Source organism: Podarcis liolepis (assembly GCF_965112155.1).
Source record: "Podarcis liolepis genome assembly, chromosome: 10".
Classification (NCBI taxonomy): Eukaryota; Metazoa; Chordata; class Lepidosauria; order Squamata; family Lacertidae; genus Podarcis; species Podarcis liolepis.
This window is the reverse complement of record NC_139562.1, coordinates 46,751,898-46,771,194: the sequence shown is the minus strand read 5'-3', so window position 1 is coordinate 46,771,194 and position 19,297 is coordinate 46,751,898. Positions and strand designations below refer to the sequence as shown.

At 42.7% G+C, this 19,297-nt stretch overlaps 1 protein-coding gene and 1 long non-coding RNA gene across 2 annotated transcripts in view; one reads left to right on the top strand and one right to left on the bottom strand.

The window, feature by feature from the left end:
- Nucleotides 1-1,491: 1,491 nt before the first annotated feature.
- On the bottom strand, nucleotides 1,492-9,531 carry AVPR1A (arginine vasopressin receptor 1A). Its single transcript, XM_083463705.1, has 2 exons — nucleotides 8,217-9,531; nucleotides 1,492-2,124 (listed from the first exon to the last, which is right to left on the bottom strand). The coding sequence occupies exons 1-2, from the start codon at nucleotides 9,208-9,210 to the stop codon at nucleotides 1,838-1,840; spliced, it is 1,281 nt and encodes a 426-aa protein (XP_083319831.1). The 5' UTR covers nucleotides 9,211-9,531; the 3' UTR covers nucleotides 1,492-1,837.
- Nucleotides 9,532-10,603: 1,072 nt separating this feature from the next.
- The window catches only part of LOC310687943, a 98,850-nt gene continuing 90,156 nt past the window's right edge, over nucleotides 10,604-19,297 (top strand). Inside the window, exon 1 of the long non-coding RNA XR_014516664.1 lies at nucleotides 10,604-14,492. This is a non-coding gene — a long non-coding RNA (uncharacterized lncRNA). The remainder of the gene's footprint in view (nucleotides 14,493-19,297) is intronic.

Below are 19,297 nucleotides of genomic sequence, written 5' to 3'. Positions count from 1 at the left end.
ATTGCTGAGATATTATGTTTTGAAACCAACAAGAAGCAATTTTGGGGGAGACAACATATGGTGCTACCATAGATAATAAAATTAAATGAAAAGAAATGCACAGTGAGATAATTACATAGGAAGTGGTATTGCTGAGAAAAGCCTGGGGTTTGTTTTGTGATCCACTAACTAAATATAAGCCAGCAGAGTGATTTTGTCGCAAAGGCAGGGCATATTGCTTTTCTGCTCTTACAAGCAGAAGATGTGGCGAGAACCAATAAACAACAAATTAACAAAAATCACCTGATATAAAGATGGCTTGTGACATATGGTACACTGGGTGGATTATGGTCATTTTCTACAGGATCATTATGAAATCCAAGGATGGCATTCAACTAAACCAGAACAGAGCCACTGAAATGAATGAATATGACTAAGTTGTCTATTGATTTCAACACGTCTACCCAGAGTCAAACTTAGTTGAACAGCCCCACCTGATATTAATTCAATCATGCAAGCCTCAGCTGCTTTCCTAAATAAAACTGTGTTCCACACTAAAATCTAGAAAGAGATCAGAGGGCACCGCCATCTTATGAGTGCCTTCAAGCCAACCACATGATCCTGCCTTTTATCAGGCCCTCTGAATGGACTATCTGTGTATAGTCTGTTCAGAGGTGCAAGAAGCAAATCAGCATTAGCAATGTTGACTTGAAACTTTTTGAGGAAGATATTACCATTCTTTTGTGGACCCTGTCAACATTTTGAGTTCTTTAAGAACATTTCCAAAGCCCATTATAAGCAAGGATTGAATCCTACACACACACACACACACACAGAGAGAGAGAGAGAGAGAGAGAGAGAGAGAGAGAGAGGGAGAGAGAGAGAGAGAGAGGGAGAGAGAGAGAGAGAGAGAGAGAGAGAGAGAGAGAGAGAGAGCGCCTATAGGCTTCTTCAAAGAGAAGGAATTCTGATGCTCACAGTGGATGCAATACATGCAACCGTTTCCCAGTATACACCCTATATTACCACTCTTTCCCCCTCTCACCACTACAAAGTGTTTCCCCTAACATTAAATGAGAAAGCGTGTATTAGCTGGAAGTTCCATGTGCATCCTATTGTATCATCTAGAAAAATCCAGTTCACTTAGATCTCATTGTTTCTCACAGGATTTGGGTAAAAAGGCAGCAATAGATTTAGTCTACACTTAGTCAAATGTCCTTAATTTTGTGGGGCTACATTGGTATAGTATCAGGATGCTCCTCAACCAAGAACTATTAATTTCGCCTACAGATTTCAGTTCAGGACTTCACTTGCTTTGTTTTGCAAATGCTACCATTCAACGGCACCAACCATGAAGCTATACCTAATGCACCAACATTGCAGTCCTGTGCTCAGGTTACATATGTCAGTCTCACTTGTTTCTGAGAGCTACATGTAAACGGTGCCCAGGACTGTAATTCCAGCCAAGGATCTGGGCAATTATTTTTTGACTGTTTTGAAGTACCAACTGCATTTACAGTCACACTGCATTTAATTTATACGTAATTGAGTCTGAGAACAAACAAACAAACAAACAAACAAACAAACGTGAAGCTAATACTGTAGTTTTGTAGAAAAATATTTACACGCATTACTGTTTCCCTTCTTTTTCATTGAACATATATATTCCTATACTTTTTAATAGATTGACTTACAAACTTTATTTACATTGATGCAAAACCATCATATTTGGGTTGTTATTTTTCAAAAAAGTTACCCTCATCTTGTTAGCTCATGGGTCACATGGTAACGAATGGCTAAAGTGCTAAAAGTGCTATTCTGGAACTCAATGGGACGCCAGTTTTTTAAAATATACGCTTCAGGATGTAATGGGGATGGACCTAATGGACTGTGCTAAATCTGGAGATTTTCTGCACATGTCCAAACTGTTTGTCGGGCTTCTGTTGTTGGTGAAAGTAGTATGTCTTCTGCTGATGCTCTCAGAATCTTCTTTATTCAGCCTCTGCCCAGTTTTCTGACAGCACAGGAGGCTCCGTATGAAGTCGTGCAGGAGGTGCCCACTAAAGAACATGTAGATCCATGGGTTGCAGCAACTGTTCAAGCAGGCCAAAAGGGCAGTGACAGTAATTAAAATGTCTTCTGACTCTGTCAATACAAAGCAGAGAATTACTTAGCAAATATCTGTGCCATTAACCAACTGCTTCTGTGATATTTTTTTTACAAAAAGCTTAATATTTTTATATGTAAATAATGACACCAGGCCGATGCATGGCCTTGTTTTATTCCTTCAAATGAAACAGAAAACTTCCATTTCATATTTCATACACCATACCAAGACTAGTTGATTCAGTGGTTAACCATTTCATTAACAGAGAAAATCACTAAATAAGACTGGATATGAAGATGCTCACAATAGCAGATGAATCCACATTATGTTCCTCAACTGTAGCTCCTTGTTTATGCATTTATTCTGTTTCATAAGATATATCCTGCATAGATACTATAGGATTAGGCTGCTCTGATTTATTGTAATAATTATTCTTACCATCAATGCAATTTGCCATCAATGCAATTTAAATCCACGGGTAGATCTACACACAGGGGGGGAAACCGATATAAATAAGTCAAAAATTAAATTGTTATAACTTAAGGGGGGTGGAACGCTATGGAAAATCCTAAAGAAATTTTGTTTTGTTCTCCAGCACCATCTGGTGTTGCATTTTTATAATGCATTCAAAACGCTGTTTTTTTGACTAATGTGGCCGAGTCCCAGGATTAACTTGCTAAAGCAGATTAGGCACTGCATAGCAATAACAAGTATTAGACATGCTTAAAATAAAGGAATGTAAGATTATCTAGAATCGAACCCCTTCAAAATGGAAGGTGTGTGATCATGGTCTCTCTCCTGCCACAAAAGTATTAGTATAATGCCCCCCTCTCTCATGCAAACGTGAGATGCTGGTTAACTACATCTAACGCTGCTGGCTGCTCGTGATGTTGCAGAGGCAACCCAGCCTGCTTCACCAGTAAGGTGTTCCCAGCTGACCCTCAACACCAGTTCAGTCCCACAGGTTGGCAATGTTTTTACTAACGCAACCATTATTACACACCAGCCTGAAAACTTACTTGCTGGAACAGAGGCTGTGGTGCTTTGTTAAATGCCTCTTAAAATCTTGTTTGTACAGTATATTCTCTGTCTCTACTTAATCCAGACAGCTACTTGTAAACTCAATTCTGCTTTAGTTATACTCTGGTACAAACAACCTCAAACATTCTGCAAAACTGTTCAGTGGAATGAACAGACAGCTCATTAATTCCTTGTAATGCCATCTCTAGGCTTAGGCTGTGGACATTAAGAGAAATTTTGTTCAAGGGTCGTATTTTGTCTTTTTCTACAAATAACTAATCATGCACCTGTCCCCAAAAGAGTGTGTCTGCCACTGTGACACAGATATAAACTTGGTAAGGACTTGGCGCAGAGTCAGTTAACTGGTGGGTCCCAACATTTTGAAAAGAGCAGGGATATCCTCCTAGTCTCACTCTGCTATTATTTTACCAGTTTCATAGAGCCCACTCCCAATTGCCCTACAGAGGCCAGGTGCAAAAGAGAACAGACTCCTGCACCTTTAATCAGTGGCGGAGGAAGCCACTTGGGCGCCTGGGACGGCACGCCCAGGGGTAGGGCAAGCCACCCATAGGGTCGGGGCGCACCATGGGGCCTCTGGAGTCTGCCTACCCCCTCCCACTCAGCCGCCCTACAGCTGGGGGGAGGCAGCAGGCAGAACGTTTGGGCAGCGCGGAGCCTGCAAGCACCTAAGCCACCGCGTCTCTCCCAGGAGAGACGCTTGACTTGGGCATGCTGCAGGCCTCACAGTGAGTGCCCCCTAGCATTTTGTCACACACACACACCCAGTGGTGATAACCAGGGCGGCCGCACCCCCCTTCCTCCGCCCCTGCTTTTAATAGCTGTGCAGAAGGGTGGCGATCTCAGCAGGTGTGGTTTGCCCACAAGCTATTACCTACTGAAATTTCTCTTCTACCCAACTATTAAAGGCACAGGACTCCTTCATCTGTTGCATCTTCCCAACCCGAATTGCCTTCAGATAAAAGATAATTTCATGATACCGGTAACAGATTTTGTGAATGTGCAATCGTCCTTTCCTCACTGTGCATTTTCTTCCTATACATTTTTATAAACTTGGTTCGCATTTATGCACCAGCAGTTCAGAATATATATCTGGTAGACACATGAACTCCAGCATTTAATCAGTGTGGCTCCTATTTAAAAAATTCCAGTAATTCAGAAACCCCCAAATTAAGGAGAAATTCAGCAGTATAATATTTACACCTAGAGTAGCTGATGAGATGCCCTGCAGAGGTTCTCTGGCTATATATCCCACCATCCCTGACCTTTGGACATATTGGCTGGAACTAACAGGAGCTGTGGTCCTACAACTTCAGGTCATTCTGTTGGCTAGCCTTGAGATATGCAAATAATACAACCCCTTTGATCTCCCACCTAGATTAAAAAAATGTAACTTATTTTAGTGCTTGATCTCCTTAATGTTAATATGGGTGGGCATATCTGTGATGCAATTTTAATTTTACGACAAGTCTTTTCTTTTATGATTTATTGGTTTTCATAAGATCTGGTTTTATGATGGATTTTTCTTGTTTATTGTATTGTCTTGGTACATTGCGATTATGCAAATGTTTTCTTAAGTGTCACTGCAGGTAAATGAGGTATAAATTCTCAAAATTAAAATCAATCTTGTTATATAAAGTGTGTTCGGAAGTAGCAACTGCCGTTTTAAAAGGGCAACGATATATTTTAGGAGCCAGCAGGACTAAGAAAGTGGTCTTATTTGATATGCATGTGTACATTTCCTTCGTTTAATCTGGAAGCAAGTTTGTTCATTATAATCAGGCTGCTTCTTCCCTCCCTGAAGCCACTAAAATTTCATTTGCCTCTGATTCTGTTGAAATGGTGTCAAGTAGGATACTTGACCTTCCTGTGATTTCAAATCAACCTTTATTAGGATAGGCAATGGAAACCTCTCAGAAAATATTCTTCAGTGGTTTTCTGACAAGCCCTGCCTCCAGCAGCCTCTCATCACCCTCACCCATTGACCTGATATTGCACAAAAATAAAATTATGGAGCTGAGGCTGTTCAGGATCCCATATTACATAATGCAGAAGCCATATTGAACTGTTTGCAACAGCCTGAATCAAAGGACTTCAGATTATGGGTGTTGTTGTTGTTGCTTTTAAAAAGCTCTGCTTGGTACTGCTCAACCAAGAAGTGAGGAAAGAAAATTGCCAAAGGAAATCTGAAATCTGTACTCTTTTATGTTTTGAATTTCAGGTGATCTGATTTAACAGTCATAAACACACACACACACACACCCCTACCTATCTGTCACACATACCTGTCACTGGATTTAAACATGCTGTGCTTACCTGTGCTGAAATATTCTATCTATTGCTTACACACTACTGATCCAGTTACAGATAGGTAGCCGTGTTGGTCTGCCATAGTCAAAATAAAAAAATTCCTTCCAGTAGCACCTTAAAGACCAACTAAGTTAGTTCTTGATATGAGCTTTCGTGTGCATGCACACTTCTTCAGATACACTGAAACAGAACAGTTTCAGTATATCTGAAGAAGTGTGCATGCACACGAAAGCTCATACCAAGAACTAACTTAGTTGGTCTTTAAGGTGCTACTGGAAGGAATTTTTTTATTTACACTACTGATCAATAGACATTTTGGGTTAATCTAGGGTTGCCATTACTGGGATTTCAAAGGTGGAATTTATGTCCAGGAGAATTTCCAAAAGGCATCGCTTTGTCCTGGATCTTAGGCAAGTCAATCGAAAAAAAGGTCAACAATTTTGGGGTGTCCTGGTTTTTTACCTTTTGAAATATGGCAAACCTAGATTAATATGGCTCATTGGGGCACTGCAATGTCCAATGAGCAGAAAGAAAAGTATTGTTCCCATAACTGCTATTTGTGTATGCAAGTATAGGTTTGCATGTATTGTTAACCTGAAACGGATATCAAAATAAGAGGTTGGTTAAAAAAAAATACTCTTCTTTTAAAATAATATTTTTATCGAGTTTTCATTTTTCTACATTTCAAAATAAACATTTTGCAAGCTTGTAAAAAAATACCTCTTCTTGGCCATGAGTGTCTCACACAATCTGACAAGTTAATTGCCTTATCGTGGTTCTAATGAATAAGGCTTAAATTTTATGTATTATTCTTTTCAATATGTATGCAATAGCAAACACGGCTTAGGAGAACCTTTCAGACATCTTCTAGAGGTATGATTACAAATTCATCCATTGTAACTGTCTGGTGCTATACTTTGATATTTAGCAAAAGGAAACGAAACTCTGCAGATACATTTTGAGTCCCTTGTGAAGTTAAGTGCAAAGTTTGGCTTGTGTTGTCTGTTGTTCATCAGACCAATTAACCGCAAACAACCCTAGCTATCACAGAGCCTTAAAAAAAATTTAGAGAAAGCTGCGGGGCTTAGAGATCATGAACGTATCAAATTATTATTTATATAATTATGTGATTTTAAATTTACATTGCAAGCAAGATTTCCCCCTGAATATTTTACGTTCTGTACTTTCCACTAGAACCGGACGTTATTTGTGTTTACTTCAGACTCTTTTAAACATTTTATTTTTTTGTAATGTAGCAGACAAACCGTCATCAGCTCCTCACAGCTACACGAAAGAAAAAAAGGAAGGAAAACCAAATCACATAACCAATGTTTTAAAGAACCTCTTCAAGCCTATGATTGATAGGGAAGTCCTGTGTGGAACAGTTGACTTGACACAGGTAAATTAATTGTTATAGCTATGTCAGGTCTTACAAATAGAATAAGCTCAATAATCACGATACGATCTAATTAATCATCACTCAGCCATTAAGCTCACTAGACTGATTGCTCTCTGTAAGCCTAAACTACCTCATAGTGATTTGGGGGAGGGGGTCATAACCTGCAGTGAGCACCTTAGAATGATTTTTTAAAATAGTAATAATTTACTTTGGTGGACCTTCAGAGATGCCTTTAGAATAAATGTATTTAGTTTCATGCCTAAAGACGCAGGGTGCGTACTAAAATGACACCCATTATGAATTTTATTTACAATTACTGTATGAGAATGTGTATTTTTGCTACTCTTTCGGTATATATGCCCCCTATTTGTATATACTACCACCAGGGGCTACCAAATCAATACAGATAGAGGCTGAATAGTACATCCATTTACACGAGAGTTTGCTCAAATTAACTTACTTCTGAGTAGAAATATATAACTTGTGCTGTCCGTAAAAGGGTGAGATTGCGTGTGAGCAAGTTAAATTCAACCTGTTGATACTGAAATATAGATTGCAATCCTGACTTTGAAATGCAGAAAGCTTATATTCCTTCCAACAACCCATTATTCTCCTTTCAGTTGCTAGAATACCAAACACTTCCAAATGAAAATTTGTACCAAGGCTTAGGTGAGGGACGGAGGGAGGGAGGGAGGCATTGTTGTGTCTTAGTCTGAAGCAAACATGTGCAGGGTTGCACTGCTGATAGGCATTTTACTCAGACCAGCACCTATAACCCAAATGCAAGGAAAAGGCAGAGGAGCTCAGTTCATGCAAGAACATTTCTGGCAGAACATCAGTGCCCTTGTCCACCACAGTCCAATGGTGAATTTTCAGTTTTAAATATTTGATATGTCTAGTCTAAATCCATTTCCTCCTTAGTAAGCCTGAAACTAACGTGGGAGATTAACATTACTGTGTTCTAAACATTAAGTTGCAATTCTAAGCATACTGCCTTAAGAAGTAAACTCCATTCAGAGAGCAGTCGGTCTTAAGTGGGCAACTTTAGATTGCATGTGTGCCTGAAATAAATTGCCCACTTGCTCTGGAGTGAGCTCCAGTGAAACATAGGCAGGACTGGGCCACACATTACTTCCAAAGAATTGAAATATGTTGCCTTAGGCTTGGGGTGCAAAGTTGAGAAACGGGTTCAGAGCTTGCTGCCAAAGCAAAATTCAACTCTGATCGCTTAGAGAAAGCAACAGGTTGTGTGCGGAGAAGCCAGCAGCAGCGCTAGTAGAGTGGAAATCCGGAGTCACTCTGGATTCCTACTAGAGGAGGAAGACTCCCGGGGCAAGGAGAGAGAGAGTGAGAGAGAGACTCAGCGCAGCAGGTAGTACCTACCGTGCCAGTTGGAGTGGTCTTCCCAGACGGAGCGCATCTGGACGGTGAAGAACGGCGCCCAGCAGACGATGTAAGCCGAGACGATCACGAAGGTCATTTTGACCGTGCGGATCTTGGCGCGGGAGACGTTCTTGATGCTGCTGACACAGGGCGTGAGGAGCATCCCCTTGCGCAGGGCGCCCCCTCGCGGAGGAGCCGCCTCCCGCCTCTGCCGCCGTCGGGTCTTGTCGCGGACGTTGCTCCAGATGTGGTAGCAGATGAAGCCGTAGCAGGTGACCAGGATGACGACGGGCGCCACGAAGATGCTGCCCGTGATCCAGGTGATGTAGGCGCGCGGCCCCCAGGGCATGACGAACTGCGCCCAGCAGTCGTAGACCTGCGAGCCGCTCTCCACCTCGCGCAGCGAGAAGATGAAGTACTGCGGCAGGCTGAGCACTAAGCTGAGCGCCCAGGCGGCCGCGATCATGCAGCGGGAGCGCTTGCTGGGCTGCTGCAGCGTCTTGAGCGGGTGGCACACGGCGATGTAGCGGTCGGCCGTCATCACCACCAGCATGTAAGCCGACGCGAACATGCCGAAGACCTGCAGGTGCTTGACCACGCGGCACAGCCCGTCGGGCCCGTGGAAGCGGTGCGTCACGTCCCAGCACAGCTGCGGCAGGATCTGGAAGAAAGCCACCGCCAGGTCGGCCAGGCTCAGGTGGCGGATGAAGAGGTGCATGCGCGACGCCTTCTGGCGAGGGGTCCGGTGCAGCGCCAGCAGCACGAAGGAGTTGCCCAGCACCGCCAAGGCGAACGTCACGGCCAGTACGGCCACCTCCAGCTTGGCCAGCTCCTCGTCCCGCCCGTAGCGGTTGCTGCTGCTCCCGTTGGCGCCGCCGCCGCCGGACCGGGGAGGATCGGCGCTGCCGCCCGGTTCCTCCGCCTCGCTCGCGTTCCAGGCGGACGACGGCGCTCCCCAAGCGGGGGAACCGCCGGCACCGTCTCCGAAGTGCATGGCGACGCTTCCCGCTCGCGCTGTCTCAGCTTTCCCGCCTTTGCGACGCGCTCCTTTCCCGCTCACTTTTTCCTTCTGGAGGCAGCCAGAGAGGAGCTGCGAGAGGGGTGGCGCCTCTTTCTCCAGCACGGTTGCCGTCGGTCAAGCGCGCCAAGTTGCCAGCCTCTTTCGCCTGCTCCTCGCGCTCCTTTCCCCTGAGTTCCCGCTCGGGACGCCTCGCTTGCAGACGCGCCGCGCGCTTCTGCTTCCCCGCGCGCCGCTCTCCAAGCTTTTCCTCCGCGCTCCTCTGGAATTAGCCCTAACCCCGCCCCCTCGCTCTCCCTGCGCGCCCCCTTGGTCTCCCGTCGAAGGCAGCCCGTCCGTCGCTTTGGCGCCCAGCCCAGCCGTCTGGGACTCCCCTCTGGACCTCACTCTGCGGACACAGGCCACGAACTCGTTCCGTTTGACGTCGTCACACTGGGTGTTTGTTTCTTTTTAAACCTTTTTCTTTGTGTATATAGGATTATAGGAGCCCACCCTCGGGGCTGCGGTCTTTAAGGGCCCCCCCAAACATTTGAGGGGGGCAGCCCCCCTCCCCAGTAGATGGCCATTCAACTAGTGGGCGTGCACGACGTCTTCTCGGTTACGCAGGGCGGGGCTTATCTGCCCCCCACCCCTGTCAATATTCCAAGATGGCACCCCTGCTGTGAGCTCTGACAAAGGCAGCTCCCCATCTTAAAACCTCGCTGTGTGTGCTCATCGCTCTAAATGTTGAAATGCCCTTTCCATTGAAAAGCACGTGAAAGTTGATGCGCAAGTTATTACTTGATGTCGCTACCACCCGGGGCTGAGAGTGGATGTGGGGGATTTCCCCCCTACCCTCTCTTTCCTCACTAAGCAGGGCCACTGCCTTTGGGTAGAAAGGTTTCTTGTATCTTCTAACTGCAGGAACTCAGCTCCACTGCTATACCTGTTGAACTTCATGCACCTGTTAAAAACATAGGAGCCCTGGCAGTGAGTGAAGGCTGGCAGCAGGGGTGCTAACTTGAATAAACTACTGAAGGGACCCAGGTAAGCCCCACCCTATATAATTGATCACAAAACACGGTACATACACAGCATTTGAATGCCAATGCCCATCAACTGGGGTGGGGGTGCAAATATTTTATTGGGGGCCCGAAGGGACCTCAGCCCCTAGGAGTTGGCTCCTATGGCTGGCAATCTTAATGCTCCTCCTCCTGTCTTCCACTTGGATCCCAACTTTGTGCATCTCTTTCCACCAGCCTTTTTATAGTTTTTAGAACAGAGCTGTTTCCGTAGAAGTGATAGCAGGGTTCTTGTCAAGCTTTGAATGGTGGCGGGGGGGGGGGGGAGGAGAAGAGAATGTATATCTGAATATGCTGTGTACACATTACCAGTTTAAAACATAGCTAGAGCCATTCTTTTTCTCAGTTTGATTCAAAGCTGGTTTTGGGGGGAAATGCATCAAAATGCAGAATTTCCTAAGAAACAACGGGATAGATATGGATGGTGTGTGGCTCACATTGCGTGCTCCTCAGACCAGTGGTGGGAGAGAACTAGATGCAGTGTAAAAGAGAGTGTGTACATGGCCGTAGAGATAGAGGAAGATGGTGGCTGATACTTGAAGGAAGGATGGAAAGGAAGAAGAGAATAAACAAGGTAGAGGAAAGCAGGATGGACTCCCCTTGGTTTGGGGGACCATGAGCATTTGGAGAGCAAAGGTAAGTGAAGATGACACTCTCATTTCCCCTCTGGGGTCATTTACCTGTTGCACAGAATCTGCCTTTATACCAGTGCAGACCCATTACTGCTGTGATGGAAATCCTCAAACGCCTACTGGCTCAAATAATTTACATAATACCTACCATTCTCAAGTTCTGCAGTCATCCTCCTCAACATGAATTTGAAACAGCTCATCACACAGAAACATAGATGGAAAGGTTGAGGAAAACCAGTAATGTGGCCACTCTGTGGTTACCTGGAGTAAGCCTCATTGAACACTGAGGTGTGGGATTTTATTGTTAAAATCATGGAAAGTGCATTGTGGTGAGACTTTAAATCTGATATTAGAAACTAACGAGAGTTCTATACTATAACATTTCTACGTCGATATTTTTGCGACGTTGCGTTAAATAGTCTGTTTCATTTAAGCTGGAATCCCCTAGAACCACATGTGGCACATACTTGCACAGTAACTGTATTCTCTGTCTTCAGATCACATCAAAAGTTGCATACAAATTAAAACAAAAACAATATAAAATCATAGTTCATGAAGCATCTTTTTTTTTTTTTTTTTGCAGAGATGTAAATATTACACATGTATTGTCAGGGGGAATATTTTGCTTCTGACAAAATACACTGTAAAAAATGCATTTAGGAAATGCCAACACTCTGGATTCACCATCCAGTACAGGTTTAGACATATCCACATTTGGCCACAGATAAATATAGAGCACAACAAGAACCACAGATGGTGAGTTAAGTGCCCTGTTTATTTTAAACAGGTTGCATCCCCATTTTTGAATTCCTCTGGGTGTTAATATATTCAGCTTCAAAACTCCATAGAGCCCACTTTTAATGCAAGCAAGCTGTCTAAATGCACTGCAGAACATCTAATAAAATTCAGATTCAGTGCCTAATTTAGGAAGCTATTACGACTTTGTATTTACTACAAAAATGGCTTCAGCAAAGGTATATTTTAAGTTTCCTCTAGATTGCCTATCCAGATTTTTTCCATATGCGTACCAGAGCACATGAATGACAGGGCAATACTATGGATTGTAAAGAATTTGTATGTTTTCCATTCCAATAGACTGCAAAAAGACCATATCCTTTTACTCTGTTACAGACTAGACCTTTCTTTCTCACAGGAAAAACTCTCTTGGGGTGCTGCTGCTGACCAAACATGATGGCCAAATTAGGAAAATTTAATAAAAAACAGAGTGTGGTGCAAGGGTGATTGAATCCTTTCTCCATCATTTCTTCCCACCCCATTTTTAAGTGCCTCTTTGGTACTCTCCCAGCACATTTCTCCTGATGCAATTCACGCACATACACTGACACAGCACAGTCCTATACCTGACTATTAAAAAGTAAGTCCTGTTGGGTTCAATGGGAAATACAACTACAGCCTTAAAGAGACAGGAGACCTGACCTGAGATCTCCAAAATCTCATAAAGTTTGACTTTGAGATTCAGTTTATGTAATTTGTACTCAATGTCTCTGTGTACAAAAATGCTGTTGACATGTTTGGCGCTTTTGAAAACAAAGGTCTTTTTGTTACATACATTAATTCATATAACTATGTGCTAATGCTGTTTTTAATACTTTCATGTGTAAGGCTATACATTCTAGTCTAGATTTAATTCTAGGGATGAGCAATTCTTATTTTAATGTCTAAATATTCTATCTTGAGTTGGATCTAAGTTTTTTGGGATTACCTTGGACCCAAAGTCCTCATTTTAGAAGCTTTATCCCCCCCCTAAAACTGATAAATATCCATATTACCTCTAATGTGTATTATTCTAACTGAGATACATATTTTGGTCTGTTGGCTTTTGTGACCTCTTTTCATTAATACAGCAATTTAGACTGTTGCCTAATGATGAGATTACATTTTAGAATCAGTTGAATTTAACAGAACATGCAAAATCCATTATAAGACAAATAAGTCAGTTTCCAGACCATAAAGTCATTATTATATATCTATCACAATATATTGACAGTAATAGGGGTTCTAGAGAAAAAAAAATATTTTGTATGGTTGTATTAAAGAAAATTTTGTTTCGGTAGGTTAGCTAACAATGTAATACTGTACATGTGTAGTCAGAAATAAGTAGGATACATTATGGAGGTTACTCAGACAAATTGATTTAGGATTGTAGCCTCGTTGATTAAATCACTGTACGTTTGTATAGGGGTAAAAATAATAGTTCTGAAGCACATACACCCACCCACAAAAGTCCCACACCAACAACCAGCCAGGAAGAAAAAAACTATGAACCCTAGGATTTTCTGATGATGCAATGGAAGCTTAAAAACAACAATCACTGCCTTGAACACAGAGATCAATATGTTCTAATTTCTCTTGGCACAATCCGTTGATACACGCTGACCTCCCATTTCTCCTAGCATCTGGCTTTCTGGTCTGCCAATATGCCCATAGACACACATGGGCAGAGAAGGTTGTAAAACCAGGACCCTATGGAATCCAATCACCATCTTTCATGCGTCGGTACTGTTCTCCAGGGCAAATGGATTTTGCCCTTTGTGAGGCATAAAGGCTAATAGCCTTAATTCATGCTTCAAGCTCCAAGCCTCAAGTATTATAGCATTCTGCAATGGATGCTCGCTGAGTTTCCTCTTGGGGAGCTAAATCAACGTTAATGAGTATCTTTTCAGAGATAATGACATATGTATTGACCCTGGTTGAACCTGGCTAGCTTACTTGAATTAATCCTAAAGATTCGAGATTTTGGAAAGTTTTGATCTAGATGCAATTAAAAAATTTAACAACATAATTTTGTTGAAGGTGCTTCTTTTTCAGATGAAGATGAATGGTAATTTTGGAACTGGCACATCAAGAGAAACTCCGAAGAGATCAGCCTTGCCCTTGCTCTACCAAATTGATCCCAGTTAGAGAGAGAGGCTATATGATCAATTATCAAGAGTGTCCTCAGTGTGCTCTACTGCAGACAGAGACCTGTCCTGGTAAGAGAGAATAACTTCTTTATTAGCAAGCAGAGAACATATATAAGAATTGGAGCACTTTCAATAAAGCTGTTTGCAGAAGTTGGATAGCTTTACTTCAGATTTATTATTACATGTTTGTCTTTGCATGGATCAGGCTGCAGTCACACAACAGTTTATTCCATTTGACTGGTGATTCCCTAACTGTTATTTTCCACAATACAGCACCAAACACTAAAAACTTCCCCTGAAGTTTCCCCTTCACAGGGGTTTTTTTGTGACTGGATAGTAGCTGTCAAGTACCTCAGGGTCCAAGGACTTCTTTAGGAATGGCTGAACTACCATTTCCTTCTGAGTGCCAAGAACCCCTTTGTTGTTTAGTCATTTAGTTGTGTCCAACTCTTTGTGACCCCATGGACCAGAGCACACCAGGCACTCCTGTCTTCCACTGCCTCCCGCAGTTTGGTCAAACTCATGCTGGTAGCTTCAACAACACTGTCCAACCATCTCGTCCTCTGTCGTCCCCTTCTCCTTGTGCCCTCAATCTTTCCCAACATCAGGGTCTTTTCTAGGGAGTCTTCTCTTCTCATGAGGTATTGGAGTATTGAAGTATTGGAGCCTCAACTTCAGGATCTGTCCTTCCAGTGACCACTCAGGGCTGATTTCCTTCAGAATGGATAGGTTTGGTCTTCTTGCAGTCCATGGGACTCTCAAGAGTCTCCTCCAACACCATAATTCAAAAGCATCAATTCTTCGGCAATCAGGCATCTTTATGGTCCAGCTCTCACTTTCATACATCACTACTGGGAAAACCATAGCTTTAACTATAAATATTCATTATCCACTTCCTGGACCCAATCCGGCCACTCCCCCTTGGCTAGCTTGAAGAAGCTGTAAAAGTCAGGAGAGCATGCTGTGGACTGAACCACTGAAAACCTAGTCCACATCCTTAGGCCTCATCAAGTGAAACCAATCTCACAAGTTAGGGCAAGATGTGTCGGAAACCTCACCTGGCTCCATAGTAACAGAAGCATCCAACTCAACATGGAGGTGAGTTGTTTTATCTTCAAATTGCCTGGCAAACTTGTTACAGCAGGTCTCCAGCACTATGTCCCAGACTGAGATACGTGTCAACACTTCTCTCAACCACATGTGATATCTCTGCTTGCCAGATACTCAAGGATGTAATGGAGGCAGCAAAGTCAACGAATTTTGCTGCCTTAACCACCACACATCAGGCATGTCTATGTGCTGCAGATCATGTCTTATCAACTTCATATCAAGCCTCGCCCCACTCATACTCTAGCCTTCATGCAACCTGCTTCATAGAGTGTGTTCTCCCTAAAATGAGAGCACGTGTTGCGGTGTGGGCCGCCAGGCCAGCCCTCTGTTGCCAGGCAGGTTAATAGTTATTGCCTGGTGCAACGATTGGCTGACTGGGTTGCTGGGGCAAATTGCATGTAGCAAATTGGGTGGGTGGGACCATAGGCTTTAAATATTGGGGCACACTGCTTTTGCTTTCTCTTTCGCAGAGTGCATTGGATCGCACGCCCGCCCTGTGTTCCGGTTGACCTTGCTTTGCCTGTCATGGGGTCGTCTGCCTTGGGGCAGGGGCCTAGTAGGAATTTTGCCATTTGGCTGATTGGCTAGTGCCATTTGTTTTTTGCCTACTACTTAGCAATTCGTCATAACTTGTAAGGTTGCGGTTAGGTATTGGTTATAAAAACTGGTGGTGGAGGGGTCAGGATAGGCTGTGCCTGCCCCTCCAATGGTGCTGGAAGGGAATTCCATTAAAGGTATTCTGGGGCTTGCCACAATTTCATCCAATCCCTGAAATGGGACCAGGGCCGGCAAGCCTTGGGGAGCTGGTTGGGTGAGCGGTGAGGGACTGACGCTCGGCTCAACTGATCCCCAACATTGTTTTCCCTTCACTGGCTTCCAATGGAGTTCAGAAAGTCAGTTCTGTCCCAGGCGGGGGGACAGATAGTCATAACCAATGTCTAAACAACCACTCACAGATTTTGTATTTTAATAAAGTTGTGGCCAAAATAGTGCCAAAAACCTTAAACTAAAATTACGTGTGATTTGTGAATTATTTTGAGGGGTGGCTTGGGGACCTCCACACGCAACTTGGAGTTCCCTGGAAAACCAGGGAACCTTTTGTGCTTCACAGTGTCAGAGAGAGATATCCACACACAAAACAATGTAATGTAACGGGCTCACAATTATGTCATTTACGTAGCTTCACCATATAAACTGGGGGAACAAAATATAGTTTCAGGCTAAACTGTATGCATGGAAACAACCTGAATTACAAACAAAGCTTTTGGCAATTCACATAGCTCAATAAAATCAAAGCCTATGAAAATGATTAGTTGACTACTGCACTGCAGTATTGCAGCTATTAAAGGAATAATCTAGTCCCACTTTTGATCCTAAACCTAGATTACTTTCCCTGAAGCATTCCCAATAAATGCTTGTCCAATTTGCCTTTTTCCTTCCAGTGAATGAGACTGGCAGCTTGTTTCCTTGCTAAAACCTTTCTTAATGTTTTAACTGAAATCTACGCTCCTCTGCACTCCTCCAAACACATTGCTGCTTCTTGTGCTTCCTTACATGGAAAAATGTTATAAAATGATTTATTCTGCTTTGCAACTTAGGAAATATTTCAAAATGGCCAACAATCCCTCAGTTACAGTTGAGTTCTGTACTCAGAAGGTAGTCTCATTAAATTCAAGGAGACTTACTCCCAAGTAGTTCTTTATCAGATTAGAGACTTGATTATCTTTTCTGTATGTGTAACACAACTCTGTTACTCCAGCCTTTCTTTAAAACTCATGTCCTTTAAAGACCTCTTCTTTTGATCCTTTGAGTTTACCATCACGGAACTGTGGTGTTTCAGACACCCGATACCATTTTCTTCATCTAAGTATAAATACATTATTGCTTAGCTTACCCAAGTCTTGGAAAGAACATAGCAGTTATTATCACCAAAAATGGCAGTAGTGTTTTGTGCTACAGCATCACAGCAACACTGCCAAGGATATTTGCTGAAAGAAACAAGAAAACAATTAGGTAAATCATGCAGTTGAATTTACTCCCAACAGTTTAATGGCATAGCTGAAATATTTTCTGAAGTGAATTAATAGAGGATAGACATCCATTCCGCAGCTGCCTTTGCAGCACCCAGTCCCATTGATAGCAGGCCATATCTGCCTTGTGTTAATACCGAGATTCTGTTTATCCTCGTAACCCTGCTGTTAGAATCCTACCAGGATCTGACATTTCCTGAATATCTGCCTGTATTTGTTCATGCACAATTTTATACAAGAGGAAATCAATTTCACACTAGCAACTCGTTTAGGTATGAACACCATGGCAAGTAGATTAAGACAAATGGGAACTGAAACAATCTGTTGCAATGTCTCCTCTATCCTAGGGAACACCTGTTCAGAGTTCCACCCAAGAGATTCTGCACGCTGAGATATGGAGTTTTATTTATGTTTCTTTTCTTGTACTCCTACAAACCTGATAGATCTCTCTTATTTTTCAGGGGAAAGCAGCTGTAAGTTAACATTGGGGGGGAGCATTCATAATATGCATAGTATTTTTAAAAACAAACCACTTTGAAACAAGTCAGCCCAGTCCCCATGTAATGGGTAATATCATAGTACAAAATCATAATATATTATTTGCTAGTTTTGTTTCTTGTGATCTGCTTTCTGGCCAGAGACACCACAGAGCCTGTTACAGAATTTGCATGTGGCTACCCCTGCCCCCCCCAATGTATTTATTTGAGAACTAATTGCACACACAACTTTTTAAAATAAAAAACACCCTTCAAATTTTATACAACACTTCAGCAATCTGATTAGCCTTAGCTAGATTTCAGAAATCTGTCAATATCACTTACTAAGCATTGTTTCAATATAACTGAACTAAAACAATATGATCTATTCTCTAAATAAATATTTGCTGTTGTGTAAGCCACATAAAAGGGACGCGGGTGGCGCTGTGGGTTAAACCACAGAGCCTAGGACCTGCCGATCAGAAGGGCGGTGGTTCGAATCCCCGCGACAGGGTGAGCTCCCATTGCTCGGTCCCTGCTCCTGCCAACTTAGCAGTTCAAAAGCACGTCAAAGTGCAAGTAGATAAATAGGTACCGCTCTGGTGGGAAGGTAAACGGCGTTTCCATGCGCTGTTCTGGTTCGCCAGAAGTGGCTTAGTCATGCTGGCCACAGGACCCGGAAGCTGTACGCCGGCTCCCTCGGCCAATAAAGCAAGATGAGCGCCGCAACCCCAGAGTCGGCCACGACTGGACCTAATGGTCAGGGGTCCCTTTACCTTACCTTTAAGCCACATAAAAGCTATAATATATGGAAATAGTTTGTATCAATAAGGAATTGTGCAGAAACACACGTGTTGTTCAGTATAAATCTTCACAATGCACATTATTCATCCAGTCTGCAGGGGTTTTTTTGAATAATGTCTTGTTGGAATCTGTATAATAAGAAAAGTAATTTATAATGAAGGACCCTGTGATACAATGTAACCCTGGAAAAGCTTTTTCCCTTATTAGAATGAAAGGAGGTAAGTATGAATGGGGGTACATTTACTTCTTTAAGAATAACTTTGAGTCCGGTTACCACTTCTGTCGCAGAAGCCAATCAATCAAGAGCTCGTTCCAAATATTTCAAATGAGTTTGGTAAGATTTCAAAGCCTATTGGACTACTTCATTATCTGCCGACATCACATGGGTTGCAGATTACACTTTGAGACAAGACTTAAAGATACCACGTCAATCTCAATATTACGTTAATTATTTGAACACATCTGTTCAGTTCTGTCTCTGTGCTCATTTTCATTTTGGTGGTCATTAAAACACATTTCAAATGCTTTTTAATTGTGAGTGCTGTTTCATTTACCTTAAATACTTTTAAAAGGAGTGTTCAGCCTTAGTAATTCCTGTAATAAAATAGATTACAGAAAAGTCACAAACAGGACGCCCAAATATCTGCAACCCAATCAAATGTGTGTATACTGAGAGTTAACTCCCACCCCATCCCAGTTGTTCAACAGGAATGACTTACAAGCAAATTATAAATTACTGTACTGGTTAGCAGAGGAAGAAATGGGAAATTGGCAAGAGCTGGTAGAATGGATTCCTTCAATGTCAAAGAAGAATCTTATGCGCTTACTAATGCACTCTAAGGAACATGACGCCATTCGCCAACAGTGGACGAAAATGAACCAAGGAGACAATATTTCACATGGTGCTCATGTTGACTGCCACTGTAGTCTGAGGAAAACAGTATGTACACAAAATGAGCAGACTGAATTGTATGGAAAGTGACTGCTCTTTTTTCAACCATTGTAGATTAAATGGCAGCTAGTTGC

Excerpts from the sequence above, each read along its gene's own strand:
- AVPR1A (XM_083463705.1), bottom strand. The coding sequence starts at position 9,210 with ATGCACTTCGGAGACGGTGCCGGCGGTTCCCCCGCTTGGGGAGCGCCG. Across the intron at positions 2,125-8,216 it reads AGACCACTCCAACTGGCACG|AGTCAGAAGACATTTTAATT; the intron begins GTAGGTACTACC and ends TTGTATTGACAG.